Consider the following 22,409-nt stretch of genomic DNA (forward strand, 5'->3'; position numbering starts at 1 on the left):
TTATACCAATATTGTTGACCACTAGTCATGGTATATATTCAAGTTAAAATTCTTTATTTGGATTTGATGAGGAATTAATTTTACTAGCTTTTGGTTATTTCTGAAAGGCTTTAAATTATGCTGAAGACATTTAAGGTAGTAAATTGGAAACAATCTGTCATTTTACAAAAACCTTAGTGCATTCTGTGTGCTCCATCAAGAACAATACTGCAGATATTAAAAGCCTTTAATAATGAAGTCTTCTATATTCCTGCACTACCATCCGATTCCTGTCCCTCCACCTCTGAGCTCCCGGTTATACAGTCTCATCATTTTAGTACCTGCATAATGATAATAATTGCAGGATTTCTCTCTTGGCTCCAAAGTGAGTGAAATCACCCATGACAGACATGGGAAACAGCCCGTGTGTGTTAAAGTAAGAAAATCCATCTGTCCATTTCTTAACCAGTTCCTCCAGTCCAGGCTCCGGACACACTCGCACCAGGGCTGTTCTGCAGGAAATATGTGAAAACAGAGTGAGCAGGCAAACTCCACCCAGAAAAGAATTAGGTTGAATGTTTGCCTACTCAGGTCTAGAACAGAACAGAGGACCTTACCAGGCTCTCCAGGAACAGAGTCAGACAGTGTCATAGTCCATAGTTGTGGCACAATTTGAATAGCAGCTGGTTCCAGATACAGAGATGCACATCTGAGACCCTGAACAAAGAGTTTGGATCTCACTTGTTTATCCTGTCATCTTACAAGGCTATTCTTCAGCTCTTACTCCAAGGACATCAAGGGACGCTAAAAGCTGCATCAAAGACAGCCTATTATGTTACATTGATGTAGGAAATTATAATCTTAGATATCAACAAAGGTATTCAGACAGAATTGTAGCTAACTAAGATATTTCTCTTTTAATCTCTTTGTGAAATCGATTGAACTATACTGAAAGGTTTAGAACACTTCTAATCATGTGCAAAGAAAATTGATTATAGCAATGTTGTAGTGTCCCTAGAAGGCTTCTGTAGGAACCTGTCATTTTGGCTCAAGCCCAGGCTGTGGTATTTCTCTGAGCCAAGATGGCTTCTGAGCAGGCAGGGATCTGGAAGCAGGTGTGTGTTATTGAGCTGGACACACCTGGGCATTCCACATGAGGATTTAGGGATTTGGGGATTGGTTCCCACCTTTCCTTTCAAAAGGCAAATGAGAGGTGGGCTGGGAAGCCTTTTTCTTCTGCCCTGGGAAGAATGGAGACTGGCAACTGAAGCTCTCCAGTAGGGAGGGGAGATCCTCAGCACTGCATCTGTGATGTGGAACCAAGATCTGTGGTTTGTATGGGGCTCCTCTGACCTTCTGTCATGTCCTTGAGCCTGCTCTTGTCACATCTGTCATGTCTGTACAATAAAGTCAAGGTGTCACGGGAAGTCTCGTGTGTACAGCCATTAACTTCTATGAACTCTGTCTTCTGGTGTTGTGAATCCCACTGGATTGTCTCTGATGCTTTATTGATCCATGGGAGGATAGTAATTGGTAACGGTACCCTTATGGTAGCTTTTCTCAGGCAACAGTGCCACCTGGAGGAAAATTGCTGTATCTTAACATGCATGATGAGGGAAAGGTGGGGATACGCACCGATTGGTCTAAATAGTGACAAAATCACACTTTGCACTAACACGTACCTTCAGTTATGCAGTCGTCACACCTGTAATACACATATTAAATAGCCTGAGACTTTTAATCGCTTCCTGACTGGTTTCAGTGAACACAGCTCAGAAACCAGAGACAAGCTCTATTGTTAGCTGGGGGGGCTAGAGTACCTCTATCTCCTATTGGTCAGCTGTTCATATACTGAGGAGCTGTTCCTATTGCAAACTTTATCATTGGTCAATACGACGAGGCATCTATTCAATTCCTATTTGCCAGACGTGGGAGTTTAGAAGTCAATCAGATCGTCTTCTAGATGACGATCTTCATACACTCCTCTCTGAAACAGGATGTGTTTGAAGTTCCTAAAAGTACAGAGCTGGTAGGATTTCAGAAAGACACATTTTGACTAAATTAAATAGAAGGCAGCCTTATATACTCTGAATCCTTTTAACGTCTTCTTACTCTTAGCATTATAACGACCACAAACGAGTTAGAGCATAGCTCTTATTATAAGCATCATGTTTGACAACAGAATCCACCTTCAACAAATGTGTGTGTAGGTATGTAGATGTATATAAAAGTTTCTCGTGTATATCTTGTATGATGTTTATTGCGACCGATGTGGGCGTTGTTTATATGCAAACTAATCGGTTTCGGTTTGACTGCGTGTATTACGGTGACCGGGAAGTGTGGCCGCCATACTGTGTCCATATAGCAATTAATTGTAACAATTTGGGACAGAGTGTTACTGTGGTCACTGAAGCAGGAGACGATTTGTATTGACTAACTATAAATCAAGTAAATGCAATGAAAACTAAGTAAAAAGTACGTAATTTAAAAGCTATGAAAGTAATACAATTTGCATTTTACCCTAGTGCCGTTATTTATGTACAAAACAATTTAATGTTGTCAGCTATCGCCTACACTTGAGGCAGGCTTTGACATTCATGTACAATTTTTACAATTGGAACAGTCCAGTAGTCATCCTGTAGGGATGGTACAGCCACCATTCAAACACACGACACAACATGAAGAAAACCCAGACTTCCTGATACAGGGGAGTATCAGGCAGGATGCCAAGTTTGCACCATGAGTGTGTGAGACGAGAGATCCCTATATCTGTGTGAGATAGGAATCCCTGTATCTGTGACAGTGCTGCCTTTCTGATGAGAGAAAAAGAAACGTTAGTGTTCACTTGCTAATGAAAGGACTCTCTCCAGTTTTAATCGGAGTATTTCAGACCTGAAGGCTTCTTCTTCTGGGAAGGAGAGATCCTGCACACTGAGCTCATTGGACGACACAGCTGCCACAATGCAGGTAGGAGTATCTCTGCTCTGCCAGCGCACAGCCTGTGTTTTACAGTCCAGGTTATTTTGCACAAAGCACCTGTCAAATGCAAAGCACTTTGTAAAATACCATCTCTTCCCTCATGTTTTCTTGTGTCTGTCAGTATCATGTGTGCCACTGTCCTTCTCCAGCAGTGTTTGGACATGAACTGGATTCACTAAGCATATCTCTGTCCACTTGCTTCACTGGAAGAATGTGTGAATGTTCTTGTAAAATGCTTATTCATGGAAGATAAACTTTTGGTGTTTGATTTCACATCACTTTGTTCTGAACTATGAATTTCTGTTTGTATAACTTTTGTGATGCCACCACGGGCACTGCACTGACTAGGAGGTACTTTAAGAAGATTTTGCTCAGACTGTTGATCTCATTAAGATGGCGGAACTGAAGTACTGCAACATAAAGAGCCACAATGACAATTGGGAGTTTGGGCAGGCATTTAAAACACTTGTGTATATTTCTCCCGAAGCCAATTATAAAACCGCCTCAGAAATTATTTATCGTTATATGCAAGACCTTGAATTAATATCACTTGATTAATTAGATTAATTTTGCAATATTTTAATGGCTGTTTGCTTAAGTCAGTTCTCCCTAATGATGATCAGTCTGTAAAAGGCTACACAAGAGGTTCTAGAACATTAGATCCCTGTTATGGTAACATTAAGAATGTCTGTAAAGTTCATATCAAACCACCGACATGATGATTTGACTTAGTCCAAAAAGAAAGAGCAGGAATTCAAAGCTGTGATAGTTTGAGGGGGAAAGTGATTCAGAGGAAGATATAGGAAGAACTGAAACAAGCTTAAAGAGATTATAAATCCAAGGTGGAGAAACGAATGAATAGAAATAATGTACAGGAGGTGTGGCATGGGATCTAAACTATGATTGGCCAGGTGCCCCTTAGTAATGGGAGCTGTCTTGAGCACACACCCCTATGTAAATGAACTGAATTTTTTTTTTTCTGTTCGAGAGTAGAGAACCAGGGGAACCTATTTTTCACACCGTCATTGGGTCCTTTGGTGTGTCTCCCTTTACTATTACAACTCAACAAATGGAATGTGTATTTTGGCAATGAAATACTCAAAGAGCCTGGAAAATCTGGAAGACAATACTTTGCAGAAATCTCAGTTGTTAAATAACATAAAAAAGATTGTCTGGAGGTAGGGATCTTATTACTGTTACTGTTGTCTTAGATTCTTCACTAGCGAATTGACTGTTTTTAATCTTGTGATAGTGGATTGAGTTTGAAAGAGTAATGTTTTGTGTCATGGAATTGTACTGTTGTTGCTGTGTTGTCATATATGCTATAGGTTTATGAGCTCTTGATGTGCAAGACAAATTCTCTTAGAGGCAATAAAGGTTAATTCATTCAGTGAAATCATAATAGTCTTTAGAAGGGACTGAAAGAGGATGAGAAAAAAGGGAAAGTTAAAATGGGCTTAACAAGCACACAGTAACTTTTTGAATTCAAGGAGGGAGGTTTGTTTTGTACGGGTAAGAAGACATAGTTGGATCTATTTTTGAGGGAGAAAATTCAAAGATTTATTTTTTACTTTGAGAAGAAATGTAGCTTTTCATATGGGTACATTATTTGTTTTCCAGGGTGTTTTGGAGAGAAGTTGCTCTGTGTTTGCTTGTTTTATTTTATCAGGGTAGACCTGTGTTTTTAACTGTTATTTGCCTAAGGTGTGTTCTGGTCTTGGGTTCCATCTACTGATCGACCCGACAGATGACTGTGACCCCCGCGGCATCACACTTTCATTTAGTTTACGTTGAATACTTATTACCTAAGAGCAACGTGTTTTCAACTAAAGAGTTTTATCTGGGACTCGGTATTGCTAACAGGTAATTTTACATGCTCCTGCACTGACTACTGTACGAAGCATGTCGAGTCCAGACTAACCCCATGATTTAGATGAGATAAAAGGTTATGAGCATGAATGGTATGATTTCAGGGCCACGTTGTCCTAACAGAAACCCATCCCTGACACTTGCTGTTATTTTAGACAGCTTTAATTGGATTAGGCTTGTCTGGCAATTTGTTTTTATCACAGTTATTTAAGATAATATTTTACATACAGCTATATAATTGTTCATAGATAATGATTGAACAGTACGATTTGTACTGATTCTATTTTCCTCTGGGCTTGAGCAACTCTCCCTCCCTGTGCTGACAACCCAATTCTACAGAAAACCTGTCATGAGTTGTTTTGTACTGTGGGAATTATATTTGTATGTGTACTTAAATGTTGGTGTCTGTATATATACAGTATATATTAGTGCTCTGGGGTAGTGTAAAACTAGCCTGGGGAAGGCCAATAACTATCTGAGTAACACAAAGGGGTGTTGGGCAGGTTGTTGTCCTTTTCGAGTGTGAAACCTAAAACAATTAGGCTCATAATGATTTTCAATATCAATTATTATACATGAAACAGACATTGAATGGTTACATAGTAGTTTTGGTTCTACAGTAGGTAGCCTTGTATCACAGTGAAATCTGTTTTTATATTTGTTTATGGGGGAATGATTGTATTTCTATATTATATAACTCTCAACAGTGCTGACAATCGGGCCTTTCCCCTGAGTCCTTGAGCTGGGGGGATCATGAGGACCACCTGGACACTCAACACGGTCTGCAGCCTCACCTGCGTGAGAGGTCATTCTGAACAGCAGGTTCTTACATCATTAAGAGGGAGGAATGATGCAGGGTTTTGTCTTTCAGGGGTTTAAAAGATATCACATTCCTAATTCTTTTAAGAAATGTTGATATGAAAACATAAAATAATAGAGTGATCATTTTATCACTCGATACACATTCTCTGTTTTCAGTAAATAGCTCTGCACCTGGAGTAACAAATGTTAAATGTTGTATCTCTTCATGTCTCTTGTTTTTCTAGGAATCAGTTGGTAGTTTAGTGTTTCATGTTTTGTTTTGTGAAAAAAAAGGAAATGTAAACTAACTTTGTAAGCAAACAAAGAATGGTTTTCTTTACGAAATGTCTTTTTCTGAGTAAACATCATTATGTTTATGCTGTGGGGTCTATACAGATCTCTGAGACCTGGAAAGACACTAGGATTGATTTATATTTGATATGTTTTTGTCCTAAAGTAGTAAATAGTAAATATTTTAAAGAGGTGTTGAGCTGGATTCTGCTTCATGCACATTAAAAGTTAATTCCTTGAATATGTAAATATATGTGTATCTTAATCCCTACTAGTTAAATTGTCTTAGCTTTTTAGCCTGTTCTCAAAATACCTACTTAAATGTGGAATGGTGTTCAGAGGGGTAGCATTGTGAAGTAGATGGTGAGGGTGTGTGTTATAGCATCACACAGGTGTTAATTAACCATCAAATGACAGTCCAGCAAAAAGGCTGCTCAGCTCATACAGGACTGTGATCTCATGGTGTGCTCAGCCACAGGGAAGCACACTAAACCTCTCACTTATTTACATTCTCTCTCAAATTCTTGCCACTGCGATGAAATTTCTACACAAAACTTTGCAATTAACATTGGAGACTCTTGTCTCTGTTTCCAGTTTCTCAGGAGTCAAGCTGCAAACAGGACTAGAGCTGCTCTCCCAGATCCTTATTAGCGCTGGACCCAGTCTGGACAAGAGCAATATTCACTTAGAGGGGGCTGTGATATTAAGCAAGTGTCTCTGAAGAATTATTTTACTAATAGGAATTGTGCTAGCAAGCAGTTGCCTGGGCACAGGGTGCATGCCTTTGTGTACATTCAAGCAAGAGCTGGTGTTTTACAGGTAAGAAGCTTGTACAACGACTGCCATGGATAAAGATGAAGCACCCTCAATTCATGACTGACAGCCACTCCGCAGCCTGCACGGGCAAAGGAAACGCATGTAGGCTCCCTAAAGAAATAGTAGGATGATCCCCTGTGGAGATGCGCTCTTCCTGCATAAGGTGACCCTACCAAGATACCCAATTTGGTTCACAAAACAAGTCTAAGAACACCAATTTATTTCAAAAACTGAACAAGAAATAGTACAGTCGCAACCCGGGCGGCTGTTATCCAGACGCTCCGGCGGCCCGCAGTCTGGAGCCCCGGGAGAGGAAACGCTCCAGTCAGGACAGCCGGCCGGAGAGACGGGGGGCACCTGGGACCGCGAGGTGAGTCCGGCTGCTCTGCGGGAACAACTGCTGCTGCTTGAACAGGGGAGAAAAGGCGTTTCCAATACATATAGGCGCAAGTTCTGGCCTCTCGCCTTAGCCCATACAAAGGTAGCACCACTTCTGGAAAGCAATAAGGTTTATTCGCAGGGAGGTGTCCAACGGAGCGAACCCGTGTTTTACCCGTACTGACCATTTCCCCTCCCCCCACCCTCCGATTAAGTGAGCGCAGCTGTGGGCTTCTTCACAATCTACTGCTTTGCCATACTGAGAAAAGTCAGTTAGTATCTGGGATTTCTCCGACTAAAAACACAAAGCTCTTTCTTTAAACCCGAAAGCAAGAGGCTCTGCAAGCAGAGTGCAGACCGGTTGGATTCTCACCTTCGAACTGACCGCTCATCTGTCCAGTTTCACGCCACACGGGAGCTCTGCGCTTCGGCGTCCAGGCTGTTGTAGAGGACAGGAAGGCCGGGGAGCTGGAGAGGAGAAATTAGGGAATAAGACACCTGCTGAAACACCTCTAACAGACCTGAGCAAGCACTAAAGATACAGGTAGCCATTTTAAATAGCAGCAACAACGATCCGTTCCATATCGCCTGTTAAACTATATGAAAGTTGTTTGTTTAGTTTGAGTTCAACGTCTCTCTAAAAACCAAAAAGCCTTTTCTAAAATCCAGGCCCTGGCCGCCTTCTTAATTATTCTGAAGCTCTGATGCCTTCTCTCATTAAATTTGAACTGTTTCCATCCAAATAGGAAGAAAACGTGTCCGACACTCTGCTGCTCAAATAAAACGAAACACCCCGAGATTATTTTCCTCCACCTACAAAGCCGCTATTTAAGGACAAAGACGTAATACTACTGCTGCCAGAGCAATTTTTAAAGGAGACTAATTGAAGGCGGATAAAGATTAATCACACCTGCCTCTGGACTGTTAATTAATTAGAAATGTGTAAAACATGGACTGGATCCTGGAGTTGGCATGGATCCCTCAGTCTTTCCGACAAGTAACTGGAGTCAATCCCATTCCATACTTTTAACTGATCCGGTGATGAAATAACCTTATTGAAACTTTAATTGAGGATTTACGATTTGTTTGCAGTTTAATTCAAAATACAATATTCATCCCCATCTATCATCAATAGTAAGAGGTTAGAAGGTAGCTACACCCTTGCGCTAGAAACAGTGTTTCAGAATTCCCGTCTTTTAGCTTTGGGTCAAGCGGTAAGAATTATACTGTTAGTGTTTGACAGTCAGTCTCACCTGTGATTACTGTACTGTACGTCACTCATTGACCGTGGTTCCCTTTTCACTGTAGAACCTGTGTATACAGTGTAGAACACGATATAGACTTTTAATGGCTTTTTGAAGTAATCAAAATGAATTTGCATCTCCTAAACACCTGTCGCACTCTGCTTCCACTAGTTTATTGTCAGCTGTCGGATATTCATAAACAACAGTTTCATTACCTGCACTGTGCACTTGACTACCATAACTTTCACATATTATAGTATATGAAATAATAGCGTCTCTCATAGTAATAATAAGAAGCGATGTGATGCCCCATTTATTGCAAAACTAACTTTTACATCCTTGTCACTGTTCTGTTTTCAATGTTTTAATGAATACTTTTTCAATGTTCACTTTCTAGTTACATGCATGGCTTTTTATTTTCAAATCTTTATTCTTTAAACTTCTGTGTGGAACCTTGTCAAACACCCATGGAAATATAAATATACTATGTCGTGACACCTACTGTTCTTAAGGAACTAAATGGATATTCTGCCCGGACACCAGCTGGAGTATAAAACATTTAAACCAATTTAATCGTCCATGTAGTTTTTGTTTAAGATTTCTTCAGAATCATAACAGACATTACAGAATCATTACAGACAAACAGGGGAACCGCCTCCTCTTGGAACTGTGACTTGACTTTAGTCTGAATAAGAGATGTACATGGCGGGTATTCTGCATGGCCGGTCTGGTGGCTCCGCGGGCTGAACCATCGGACACTTCTAAAGTTCAGAGAGCAGATCGGCTCCCGGAGAGCCGTGTGAGTTGAAGTCGAGCCCCGAGCCTCCCCGTCAGTCTTGAGACCTAATCCCCGGTCTGAGACCTAATTCCCGGGTGAAGCTCTCATGCTGTCGGGGTGAGTTTGTAGAAGGGGGTGTTCTCTACCACGCCGGCCGTTTTGGGGGGCTCCATTTTCGGGGCCTTCCAAAACAGGGCAAATGGGGGGTTTAAGTCCTTTATAAATGCGTAGTTCGGAAGTCAATTCTAAAAAGCAGCCCCTTATACCACTGAGACACCTGCAGGACGGGTGTGGCACTAGCAGTGAGAGAGAGGTGCAGTCCTAACTAGGAGCGACAGGGGTCTCTCTCCAGCACATTTCTCTTGATTCGACCAGCTGGCCGCAAGCTAAACGAGTCCAGCAAACAGACTCGTAGGGGAATGCTACCGTGTTAGGTTGTCTGAAAATCTTCAGCCGTTTTATACTTTATGTATGATTTGGTGAGTTCAAGTTTCTTTTTATCTTCAGTAGCGTGAGTGTTGAGCCCTTGTAACCGAGTGCACAGCTGTCATTCAGGAGCCGAGCCCGCCCCCAGAGTGTCCTTCCTCAGCGGACACGCCCCGTCCACCTGTTCCACAGGTGCGCCCGGCAAGATGGCAGCGGGGAGAGTTTCTGCGGCGTGAGGTGCGTTTGCGTTTTATTTCTATATTTCTTATTTTAAATGCAAAAACTCAAATTTCACTTTGAGTACAGTTAGACATAAATGTATTGTTGTTGCAACTTTTGTTAATTGCTTTTGTTTCTCTTTAATGTGTGTTTTAGGACGCCGAAAAGAGTCTCCTGCTCGTTTGAGCGTGCTCTCGATGTTTTAAAAGTTTGCATTCAGCGTTCTTGTACTACCTTTCATGTAAGTATATATCTTTTTTAATATATGGTATATCTAGCTCTTCTTTTAACGAAAAAACCTGTAATTTGTCTTCAAACATGTGCTGTAAAGTCAGTAGTTGTGTAATCTCTACTCTTCGGATTCGGACTATAATAACGCAGAAATGATAAAATGTTGTAAAGATTAAACCGACTAATTCGTAAGTTTTATTTAATTTCTCCAGGTAACAAAAGGATTTGAAGAACGTATCTCCACTTATGAAAGAGTTTTTTCCAAGGTAAGTTCTGTCCCTACCTTCCGCTACACTATTTGTGTGACTCGATAAAACAACACGTATTTCCCAGCATTTTAACAAAAGAACAGTTTTCTACCAACTTGATCACTTCTTTTCGTTTCATGGTGCTTTTGTGGAGTAAACTCTAAGGCGCTGGTTCTTTTTTATGATACTTTTATTCATCTATTGAATGCATTGTGTAAAATGGATAATAGCAACAAAGTTTATCGGTGGTTTTCAAAGCCGAGTTTATTTGAATATTTTACATGCTGTTACCTGGACTTGTATTTACAAGTAGCATTGGATTTCTGTGTGGCCGAACGTATTTTCTAAATAATGGAGTAGTGGGACAGAGATGTATTGTTTTTTTCCCATGGTTTATTGTTCAATTTGAGTGCTTTTAAATTTCTTTATTTACAAGTCCGATATCCCGTTAATTTGCTCCTTTTTCTTTTGCCTTCAGTTCTGCGGCTCCTGGTTCTCTGCACTCCGACGATCTGCTTTCCAGCTCCACTCCAGCAACTCGACGACCGTTGGCCAAGTTCTTCTCGACAATGTGTGCTTTGTTACATTTGATTTTTGTTACCGGTGGCTTGATCTGCAATGTCCCGATTCAGTGCTGTAATTTATTCTTGACCTGCATGTTTTCTGTTGACTGCTGCTATTGTATTTGCTGTGAATTCTGCAATAAAAACTCGTTTCATTGTCTGCATTGTCCTGTATTTTCGAAGGTGTGAAGTGTTGTCTTGCGCGTGCGCCACGCACCGCAAGGCGACAACCCATCGCACTGACCTGGAAAAGTGCGAGGACGCCCGCCTTTTTAGATAGTCTGGGGGGGGAATAGGGTCCCTAGGAGGGAGCGTGGGTCTAGCCCTGGGGGGAGGAGAAGGGAGGCTAGCTCTAGCCAAGCCCCCTCACTCCCAGCAGGAGGGGAAGGCAGGCTGGAGATGGCCTCGGCCCGAGAGAGAGGAGGCACCCAGGGCGGACTCAGCCTATCAGCCACAGTTGCAACTGACAGATTTCTAAGTCCACAACCCCAGGAGACCTGCCTCTCTGCAGGGACCAAAGCCACCACCAACCTGCCATCCTCTCCTGCCGGGAGCGAGTGGGCCTGGCTAGAGCTGCGGTCAATCAGCCAGCCCCCGCCTACCCCTCTCCAATGAGGGGGGGTGGGCGAGGCTCGGCTTGATTGCTACCAGACCCCGAGAGAAACCCCAGATACTAAGTTTTTTGGCGGGAAAATCTGGACACGCTTAAAAAGGGGGTAGCCTTTGACCTTTTTAAGTCAAAAAGCGATAGGGGGTCCCCTTGCGGCCACAAACTGTAAGCAAAATCTCTCCGCCAAAAAACTCACCAACACCGGGGGTTTTCAGGGCCAAGGGGGTACAAAACTCTGCACAAGAAATCAAAGAACAAAATCAAGGTCCAATCAACAATTTATTGAGCGAAAATGGCATACAAAACAAAGCATTACAATACGTCGGATGCACAGGCTTCAAAGTGAAAATGAACATGCATTTCAATTACAAAGTGTCAAAGCACGGCTACATTAACGCTAAATAGTGTTACAAGTCAACAGAGTAAGAAAACATTTGCAAACAACTACAAGCAAAGATACAGAAACACACAGCACGTTACTGTTTCTCCGAGTTATCAGTCGAGGCAGCGACCGGAATGAAGACTGGAACTTCGTTGCATTTCCTGTAAAATAACAGAAATCAGTATTAACTTTCGGTTACAAACAGGATCTCGAGATTATCCTAGCTACTTCGATCGAGTTTCTGAACTGATTCACACGTTCAAAAGATACAGTAGCAATAAAGCGATTAGCCTGGTGCAACAGTGTTCTGTTCAACAAGGTATAGAAGCAGTTACATTTAAACACAATACAGCTACAGCGTGTCGATTAGAGAAAAGCACATTCTTTTTACTAAAACAAGCTCGTAAATGCACGAACAATTAATCCATATTGTGATGCATTTTGGAAGCTAAAACGGCTTCTAACGAATTTGTATTATGCGCATTAAAAACGCGACATTGATCGCAGTTTTAGCAAAAAATGATGCTATAAATAGCAGGCCTACAGTGTTGTCGGGTCAAAACCATTTCTGCCCTGGAGAAATCTAGTACCGCCTAGTTTGAGTCCTCTTCTGACAACTGTAGTGTACTTCAATACGATACGTGTAAACGAATAAAAAGCTTCATACTTACATAGATAATTTCAGCAGCTGAGCCAAGTCCGTCCTGCCCGAAGACACCAAACTGGAAACACAAGAACACAAGTATTTAGATTATTTAAAGAGAATTAAAACTACGTTTTCTTAGTAGAACAATCTCTAGACATACTCTGGAAACTCTTTCCATAGTCTGGAAAACAATGGGGAAAAAAACTTTAAATTCTAGGTTGGCTACTATTTGTTCGGATAAATGCGCACGAGCGGTTTTGTGAACAAAGTTCACCAAGTTTTTGAAAAAGATTACAATACGGATAATCGACGTTTTAATTCTGCTAAAACGGTGTTTTTCTTCGATGTAAAAGGAATACACACGTTGTCTGTGTACACAAGGGGCTTTTTAAAAATAAGTGAAGCGCTGCAACTATCAAAAATAAAAATTGCCGGTAAAATGCTATTTAGCTCCCAAAGAAAATACTATTTTAGCCTTTTCATCTGCGACGTTAAGACAACATAATTACATGAGTTAAATGTAATATACATTCAAATAAAGGAAAAATAAAAAATAATGGTAAAAGACGCGGAACAAACTCACTCAGCTCCGCTCTCTCCAGCAGAACCTGGCGCACAGGTGCGCGGGGCGTGGCCTGCGAGAGATGTCATGCGGGTGGGCGTGGCCACAGTCTGACGGCGCAGGTGGCTTTTTTTCTTGGCTCCACCTGGAAACTTGTTAAAGATATCGAGCATGTTTACAGAATTCCCCATGAGTTACAAGTTCCAAAATCTTTTTTTCCCCACAGCCTACTGAGTAATCACAGTGCGTTTATTCCTTATTAGTATCTGAAAGCCGCATGATGTGAATGAAATAATGTAGCAATATGCAGGCGAGCTGTGGGCTCTAAAGTTCTCTGCAGGACACTTACTGTTCTATAACCTGATCTATCTTAACTCTGCACCAAGAAGTCAGATTTTTCGTGTGTGAACGTTTATCATGCACTCAATTTACCACCTTTCTACTTCTAATTAGTCATGCAGCTGATGTGTTCATGTAATAAGTTACAAGAACATGAGAAAGTTCAAATGAGAGGACAGTATTTGATCCATGTAGCCCTTTTGGTTACTGATATCAGTTTGATTGGATAGTCTCATGTAGCCATTGCTTAAAAGTAAAGAGGCTGTTGGTTTCAACAAAATGGCTGGATTGCTTGTGCCACTCTCCCACAACTCTTTGTGTAAAGAATTTTTAAATACACTTCACCATGACATCCTTTCATGTTTCGCTAGGTTCATGTCAAAGTAGTCCACACTGTATTACTGCAACTTATTTTTTTCAACCGGTTAACCGCAGTAGCTAATTTACTTGTTAGGATGATGTTCAACACTAGTTTACTGGACTAAAGTATATATTACATTCAAAAAATGAAAATTTCTCAACCTCAGTGCAACCCCTTTTCTAATCTTTAAACCCTCCCCTAAGCATTACGACTAGATAAAAGATCAGGAAAGCTGGAGTTTACAAATGAGGAGGTGGAAGAAGATTTGTAAGAACCCACAGCGACCCCAGACACCAGGAGGAGCTGGAGACACACGTTAAACCAGACAGACCCACCAGTGCTTTTGAAGAGTCAGGACCTACCTGGCAGGAGATGAACCATTTCTTAAGGAGGTCTAGAGCAGGATCAGCGCCAGAGCCAAATGGTGTCCAGTAGAAGACTCCCAAGTACTGGGAGAGGCTCAGGCACAGACTCTGGGAGCTGGTGGTTGCAGCAGGGAGGAAGAACTCAGTCAAGGAAAGCTGGCTGATTGCAAAGAGGTGTGTGATGCCATGAGGGTAGTGACTGCCACTATGGACATCTCAGGCTCAGAGTCTACAGTTCGCTGATGCCTCTGTCCTCTCTGATCTCCTCTGAGATCAAGCCCTAGGCCCCTCACAATGCTGACTTCTTCACTCGTGGTGTCCTGAGCTCAATGAGCTTCACCTCCAGCTCTCACCCTCTGGCTAGTCCTTGTCAGGGAGAAGCAGTGGAACTCAGACTCAGCTCACTCATCACACCCAGTCTCCAGCTCCTCAGTGTCAGGCTGAGACTTGACACACTCATGTTAGAACTAAACAGCCCCTCAGTGCCTCACTCTCGTGTCCGAGGCTGTGCACACACAGCTGCCTGCCCACTTTTCCTGTGCCCAGTCCCACTGGGAACTACCTCCACCCCCAGTGGAGCTTTAGCTCCCTCTCACTCTCATTCACAGCAGACTTACTGCACAGCCCTGTTCTCACACTCAACAGGCTGCTCTGTCTCTAAATAATCTCATCTTTCACACCAGACAATTCCCTCCAGGATATCTGCTCTCACTCCATCCCTTCGATGTTCTTCTCCACAGTCTCCTCTGACACTCTCCCCTCATCAGGGTTTCTTCAACTGCAGCCACTACTCTGCTCTCACATCCGGCAGACCTGTTCTTTCCAGCTCTTATTATTAGACACAGCTCCGACCTGGTGACTCTCACTGCTGTGCCTCAGCCTGCATGTTAACAGGAGACCTGTTCTCCTCTGGACTGCCACTAACTCAGGACTGACCTCCTGCTTCAACTCTCCCAGGGACGTTTTCAGCCTGATCTAATAATCACGCCTCCAGCTGAATCTCCTGAGCTTCCAGATGCTCTTCAGCTGTGGTCACATAGTAATGTGCAGTTCTCTGTTGAGAGCTCCACCTGCCTGCCAAACACACCCCATATGACAACACATGTGCTTCATACCAAAAGAGCAGAACTCAACAAACCACAAGCACTTCAAAAACATTTCACTTCTTAATGCAGGTGGAATTTGTTTCACAATTTTGGCAAGTAGGCTAACTAGGCTGATTATGAATAACAATTCTATTGATAGATGTGTTTAAATGGGTGATGTTTCAGGAGTGTCTGACTGCCTGGAACATGCTAGCATCGTTTATAAGAGCAAGGAAGTGCAAAACCAAATCAAGGAGACCTTGCATTCCTATGGTTAGACCTAGCTCATGCAAATTAATGCAAAATTCAGAAGTTTCAAAAGTTCAGAAGAGACTCTGGTTTAAGAAGATACCATCCCCACTGTGGGCAAGAACTAGTAAAGAGCTCGGGTGAGACATCAACAGAGATGACATCAACAATAAGCAAGGTGTGAAGAAAATGCTTATACATGCTGATATTTTGATGACATCTCTGGAAAGCAGTGGTCTTCCTGGCAAGTTTAAGGCCTGGCATTATCATGGACTTCTTCGTAGACTCCATTGACCTCTGCTGGTCAATGAGGTGGCTTTGTCAATCATGGAGACGCTGGAGAGGAAAATCAATATCTTTCTCAGATAATGGATGAGTATTCCAAAGAGCTTTTGCTCATTTGGGTTCTACAGCACAGCTATCAAATTACAGCAAAGGATGTGATCAGTGTTAGAAAAGTTTAAAGCAACTAAGGTGATCAGAACTGGTTTCAAGAGTACAGCCAGTGTGCTACTGAAGGAGTTGGAGTAAAGGCTGCATCACAGTGATATAGTGGGGTCAGTGGGCCAGGGTAGGCTGGGCCAGCGGTGTATAACCCCTGACCCAAAAAATGACAGGTCATGGAGCAGAGGAAGGTGAGGAAGGATGAGGAGGGCCAGCAAGTTAGAGCAGTGAAAATGAAGAAGCAGGGCAACTGGATATGCAGGAAAGATATAAGGAAGCTATCATTGACCAGGGTCGACATCGGGAACATGGAAGAACAAAGGATCAAATTTCTTCTTTGGTCAATTAATGAAGTTCTGCCCACAGTAACCAGCCTCCATACATAGGGGCTGGTAGAAAGTCCAAATTTCACACAGTGTGTAAGGCCAGCAAGTCTAGAGAATGAGCTCTCCTTCCGTCAAGCAGGTCTGTCTGATGGGAGATTTAGGTGGCAACATGAACAGATACTGACACAGCCGGGAACTGAACTAGAGATGGCAAAGAGGAGATCAGATCAGCTTACCCAGGGCCCTTATTGTACCCACTGTCAGGTCAGGAGAGGGTGTGGTAAAGGCAGCAAAGGACAAAGGGATTTTCGCAACAACAAGCAACTGGGAAAAGCAAGCAGATCTCCTTTGAGAGAGTCAACAGTGCTGTCATCAACTGAGAACACCATTCCATCATAGCAGGCATTGACAAATGTACTGACAGAAAGAGAAATAATATTAGGCACTGAAGTGATGTAAGAGTTAAAATTATAAATCTGTAGATGTATGATGGAGTATATACTGTATAAAAGATAATCAAATCATTATCCTTTTCTCTTAATCTACGTCTGAAATAGATCATGGTATGCTAATAGGTTTAGAAAGAGCACATGGTAAAAACCTCACATTTTGGCTCAAGCCCAGGCTGTGGTGTTTCTCTGAGCCAAGATGGCTTCTGAGCAGGCAGGGATCTGGAAGCAGGTGTGCGTTATTGAGCTGGACACACCTGGGCATTCCACATGAGGATTTAGGGCCTTTGGGATAGGTTCCCATGGAATTAGCTCAGCCCCCGTAATTAATGAAGAGGCTTATAAAAGTGAAGTCTGGGAGGAAAGCATTTAGATTGTGCTTTGAATTGGAGAGGAACATGAGAAGTATTCTGTATAGTGTTTGCCCCATGCTCCTGTGGCTCTGGAATACTAGGATATGTTTGGTGAGAATAGCAAGATGTCAATGGCTTGGAAAACTCAACTAGCACACTGTTTTTGAAGCCAGTTGATCCTCTATGGGACTTGGAAATGCAGTAAGTGATGCTGTCCAGTAGGGGGAGCTACATGTGCTGGGATAGGGTGTAAAGGGTGTGTGTGTCGGCTCATGGGTGAGCTGAAGCTGTGGAGTAAACCGCTGTTGCAGACCTGGTCAGTGCTATCGAATGTAGATGTTCAGGGTGTTGCATGCAAAAACAAGCTGAGCTTGTCAACATTGTTAATTTTTGTATTTTGGAGACTTGTAGTAGATGTAGGTGAACTGGCTGCTCTTCTGTACTTACTGTGGAGGCGGCATGTCCTTCAGCACGGAACTGATGCTCTTGACACAATTGAGTCTTCATGGGTATGTACAGTACCTTGCATTGATGTATCTTGGCAGCATGCTGTTGTGGAATCTGTTCCTTGTCACCAGATCCCCATTCCAATGGTCACGGCACAAGGAAAGCTGTATACCAGGGAGAGCCCAGTTCCATTTCTTTGGGAAACGGAAACCCTGCTAAACAACCAGTGAGAAGAGATCCCCCAACTGAAATACAGGTAGGGTACTTTGCCTGTGACTCAGCTGTTGAAATGAGTCAAAAATGAAGCATCAGCCTAACAACCCAGTCCTTTTGTTCAGTTTTGTTACTCACAGCAGTATCTCCAATGGACAAGTCTGAGTGGTGTGGTCATCTTGATGAAGGCTCATGTTTCCCAAGCATGGGAGTCCAATGTGTGACTGGCCTGGGTAGGAGTGTTATTGACCTGGTATGGTCACAAGAGGTGTGCTCTTGGGTCCCACCCCCCCCCACTTTTCTTCTGCCAACAGGAAGGGGAGAGCCTCAGCACTGCATCTGTGATGTGGAACCAAGATCTGTGTTTTTTATGGGGCTCCTCTGACCTTCTGTCATGTCCTTGAGCCTGCTCTTGTAACATCTGTCATGTCTGTACAATAAAGTCAAAGTGTCACTGCAAGTCTTGTGTGCAGCCTTTAACTTTGAACTGTGCTGTGGTCCCACTGGATCATCTTCAATGCTTTATTGATCTGTGGTAGGACAGTAATTGCAAACATTACCTTCCTAGGTAGCATTTCTCAGGCCCTCGTTACCTGGAGGGAAAACTGGATGTCTTAACCTGACTACTGGAAAGTTGGAGATCTGTACTGGTTAGACCCAAGGAGCTTGGGTTCTGCAGTTGTCACACCTGTAGTGCACAGATTAAATCTCTTGAGAGGTGCAGCTGCAGAAGAACCTTGGTATTGACAAGACCAAGGGAGCACGGGCTTGTCAGTGCTGCTACAGTACAGCAACCAAGGTGCCAAGCTGGGAGCAACAGGGCCTACTGGCTGGAATGGGCCTGTTCCACCTCAGGTGCAGCAGCTGCTGCAGGCTGGCTTTCTTCTTCAAAGGCATGGAGTAGCTTAACTGGCATGAATTCAGGAAGTGCCCTGTAATCTTACTATAAGCCTGCAACCTACAGTGACCAGAGTACATCTTTTAGTAATTTTGGTTTAATTGTGGTCTGGTACATCACACAGTTGCCCTTCCTCCTTAGATTAGTTTTGTTACCTGAGTAACAAGGAGCAGCTGCAGCCCAGAACCGCCTCCACTGTCTTTTACGAGCCCTCCGTGGACTGCTGCTTGCGACTGGGCAGAGTGTTCCCAACTGGAATAAGTGGGTCCAGTAAAGTCCTACCTGAGATACAGCACATGGAAGGGGTCTTTAGTTTGCTGCAGATGTAGGCTGTGGAGCTTCATTTTAACAGCCAAGGTTTTCGAGTATTAACCTTTTTTAGTATGTAGGGCAATTTACTCTTTTTTTTTCTAGTACTTTATAATATTCCTTGGCAACTATATCCAGCACTTTCTTTGCAGAAATCCAATTATGTGGCAAGAATTGCTCCAAAAGGTGAGCTGTGATATTGTAGTGAAATGACTGGCTTTGCAATGTCATTAAGTATCTCTAGGAAATAAAACGCAGATAAAGTTTTAATGTTAGAATTTTTATTTTTTTACAGTTGTAAATACTCTCTAAATGTTCTTAAGAATAAATAACTAGTTCATTTTTTAAAAGTTTTGAATGCCTTTGTCTTAAAACAGTGCTCAATGTGCTAGTGTTGTACTCTATTATATAATATAAAATAGTTTCAAATTCATTAGCATACAGTTTAAAAAGAAAAGCTTAGACTGAGTTTCACATCAGTTACCCTGTCCTTAACATATTCAATACACATCACTGGAAATCTTTCAGTATTCATTTCTTCAATGTTATTTTAAAATAAGTGATGGTTTAGGTTTGGAAAGGTAGTTTTTAAAAATATTTTCACTGAAATTGCCCTTGTCAATGTACCCATACTGTCGACCAGTAGTCATGTTAGCCAGTGTCCTCCAGAAGTATTGGCACTCTTGCTAAAGATGAGCAACAAAAAGGCTATGAAAAAGTATGTTTATGGGCTTGCTCTTACCCTGGAAACATGAGAGGAATCTAGCCTCTTGTTGGGCTAAAGTCATTCAAAAACAAATCCGTAAATTTCTCAAACTGTTGTCACAGTTATTGGCACCCTTGCATTTGCCAAGATAACAGCACAGTCCTCACTTATAAAGCTGGAGGAGGTCGGGAAAAAACAGGGATCCGAGACCATTCCTTCATACAAAATCTCTCCTGATCCTTCAGAGCCCTTGGTCCTCACGTGTGGACTCTCCTCTTCAGCTCAGCCCACAGGTTTTCAATGGGGTTTAGGGCAGGGGACTGGGCTGGCCACTGCAAAAGGCTGATTCTGTGGTCAGTGAACCATTGGTGTGGATTTGGAGGTATGCCTTGGATCATTGTCCTGCTGCAAGATCCAACCACGACCCAGTCTTAGCCTCCTGGCAGAGGCAGCCAGGTTTTGATTCTGAGATCTCCTGGTATTTGATGGAGTCCATAATTGCCACGTATCCTAACAAGATTCCCAGGGCCTTTGGAAGAAAAACAGTCCCACAACATCACAGATTCACCACCACACTTCACAGTGGGGATCAGGTTCTTTTCTGCATGACCTTGACTTTTTATGCCAAACCCACCTCTGGTGTTTGTTGCCAAAAAGCTCTATTTTTGGCTCATCTGACCATAGAACCCAGTTCCAATCAAAGTTCCAGTGATGTTTCGTGAACTCCAGGCGCTTACGTTAGTGGTTTGATGACAGCAGAAGCTATCTTCTGGCAAGCCTTCCAAACGGAGGTGGCGTCTAATTGTAGTTTCGGAGACTTGGTGACACCAGGATGCAACAAACTCCTGCAATTGTCCAACTGTGATCCTTGGAGAAAGTTTTGCCTCTCGAACCACCTTCCTCACTGGGTGTGGGGGAAAAATACCCTTGCGTCCTCTTCCAGGCACGTTCATCACAGCTCCAGGCGTTTGAAACTTCTAAATTATTGTCCTAATAGTGGAGATGGGTATTTTCACGTGTGAAGCTATTTTTTTATAGCCATCGCCTGATTTATGAAGGTCAATAAACTTTTGTCTCATTTCATTTTTGTATTCTTTTGTTTTCCCCATGTTGGATAACTAAGGGTGTTTGCCCTGTGTGTCACCTCATATTTAAACCCCAGGGAAACAGCAAGTCATGGATGAACACTTAAGAGTTCCTAAAGACTCAGGTGCGCTTAAAAAAGGTCAAATATGAATGGGAATATATGTCAATTAGATTTTGTTCATAGGAATTTCTAGGGGTGACAATAATTGTGACACCTGTGTTTTTGAGGAAAAATGTTTAATTTTTATAAGGATTTCTTTTTTCTTTGAATATATTTTACCTCACTGAAAGGTTAAATTTCTCTCATATTTTCAGTGTAAAATCAAGCTGATAAACAACAGACATTTTTTCGTAGCCTTTTTTGCTCATCTTTACCAAGGGTGCCAATAATTCTGGAGGGTACTGTTTATTCAAGTTCAAACTCTCAAGTTGGATTTGATGAGGAGTTAATTTTAACTAGCTTTTAGGTATTTCTGAACAGCTTTAAATCATGCTTTAGATATTTAAGGCAGTAAGTCAGAAACAATCTGTCATTTTACAAAAACATTAGTGCATTCTGTGTACTCCATCAAGAACAATATTGCTGATATAAAAAGCCCTTTAATAATTAAGTCTGCTATGTCAAAGTTCTATATCACTTTCAGCTACGTTCTATATTCCTGAACTACACAGTAAATCTAATATGGCTTTAAGTTGCTCAAGATGCATTGTGAGATCTTTTATCTTCTGTATAAATAACTCTGTGCTTGTTTAGGATTGCACAGGCAAGAACAACAATTTGTGCAGTTGATTTGAGAGCTGTCAAAGTTTTTTTTTTACATCTTTTAGCATTCCTATAGTTTCATTGGTACATGCATGTAAGAACTGCATTTAACAATATATTGTAGAGTGTGCTCTTGTTAATGAATACGAAATGTCAGTTTCGTTTTAAAACAAATGAAACATTGTTTCATTGAATATGGTAAAAAAAATCCTCTGCTGCTTTTGTAATGTTTTGTTCATTATGGGTAATCCATGCACAGAATAGTTTTTTCCTGCAAATCAGCCAAAAAATGGCCTTATAAAATATGCAAGGAGAGCACTTTTCAACTTCCTGAAATCACTCACTCTATAATGATAGGAATCTCTAGCAATTGGTGATGGGGAAAATTCTGACCTCTAACTAATCATGAATTACAAATCGAACTTCATGTCTTTGAGTTAAAAAACGAATCAGTGCATCGTCGCTAAACTGAGCTCAAATGCAAGCTAAGCATGTATGAACTGTTCCATAAAGTGACTGTTTCCTCCTGATCTAGCCCTTCGTGTAAGAATCGTTTATGGCTCACATTGTTAGCAGTCAGTGCTCTGCTCCCAGAGGAAAGGTCCCTCCTTATCTGGAAATGAGCGAGCTGCTCTGGGACTGGCTGGAGGAGGACGTGCCTGCGCTCAGCTGGGAGAAACCACTGTGACAGGATTCGAGGCTGGACATCGACCCTCTGGAGAGAGAACAAACACAGGCATTGCAAAGCCACGGCTCTCTTCAGTCTCCTGGTATATGGTAAACCTACACTGTAGTGGCTTGGGTTTTGTCAAAAACTTTAAGAAGTTTTTTTTTTTAAAGCAGTGCTGTACATTTATACATTTTGCATTTAAATATGTAATAATGGTATGTACACAATTTGTGATGTTACATCTAAAATTTAAAAAGGCATTGAGCTGTCACAAAAAATACATTGTATTACACATAATTTGTTGCCAGAGATCTAAGCGGCCCG

At 42.1% G+C, this 22,409-nt stretch overlaps 1 protein-coding gene and 1 long non-coding RNA gene across 15 annotated transcripts in view; one reads left to right on the plus strand and one right to left on the minus strand.

Moving 5' to 3' along the window:
* Nucleotides 1-22,409, minus strand: part of LOC102696074 (SEC14-like protein 5) — a 55,547-nt gene that overhangs the window by 739 nt on the left and 32,399 nt on the right. For 6 of the 11 annotated variants that reach the window (XM_069181069.1, XM_069181072.1, XM_069181064.1 and 3 more), the window contains 6 exons: nt 21,981-22,130; nt 18,707-18,833; nt 14,085-18,183; nt 13,044-13,174; nt 12,486-12,536; nt 11,693-11,975 (listed from right to left, as the gene is read on the minus strand). In XM_069181069.1, the coding sequence (XP_069037170.1) occupies nt 22,025-22,130 (106 nt within the window). In that variant the 3' untranslated portion in view covers nt 11,693-11,975; nt 12,486-12,536; nt 13,044-13,174; ... (1 more) ...; nt 18,707-18,833; nt 21,981-22,024. Of the gene's footprint in view, nt 1-11,692; nt 11,976-12,485; nt 12,537-13,043; nt 13,175-14,084; nt 18,184-18,706; nt 18,834-19,124; nt 22,131-22,409 lie in introns of those variants that run through there. The other 5 variants (XM_069181065.1, XM_069181067.1, XM_069181066.1 and 2 more) reach the window with 5 other exon arrangements.
* LOC107078917 (uncharacterized) lies at nt 1,863-10,982 on the plus strand. 4 transcript variants are annotated; one of them, XR_011182719.1, is made up of 9 exons: nt 1,863-2,189; nt 2,850-2,946; nt 3,952-4,136; nt 5,535-5,632; nt 6,739-7,657; nt 9,643-9,798; nt 9,937-10,021; nt 10,224-10,277; nt 10,738-10,982. It is a non-coding gene; the product is annotated as an uncharacterized lncRNA (long non-coding RNA). The 4 variants fall into 4 exon arrangements; XR_011182717.1 differs by lacking the exon at nt 3,952-4,136 and having other exon boundaries at nt 1,872-2,189; nt 6,739-7,105; nt 7,514-7,657; XR_011182716.1 differs by lacking the exon at nt 3,952-4,136 and having other exon boundaries at nt 1,868-2,189.

The sequence above is a fragment of the Lepisosteus oculatus genome, chromosome 19 (genome assembly GCF_040954835.1).
Source record: "Lepisosteus oculatus isolate fLepOcu1 chromosome 19, fLepOcu1.hap2, whole genome shotgun sequence".
Classification (NCBI taxonomy): Eukaryota; Metazoa; Chordata; class Actinopteri; order Semionotiformes; family Lepisosteidae; genus Lepisosteus; species Lepisosteus oculatus.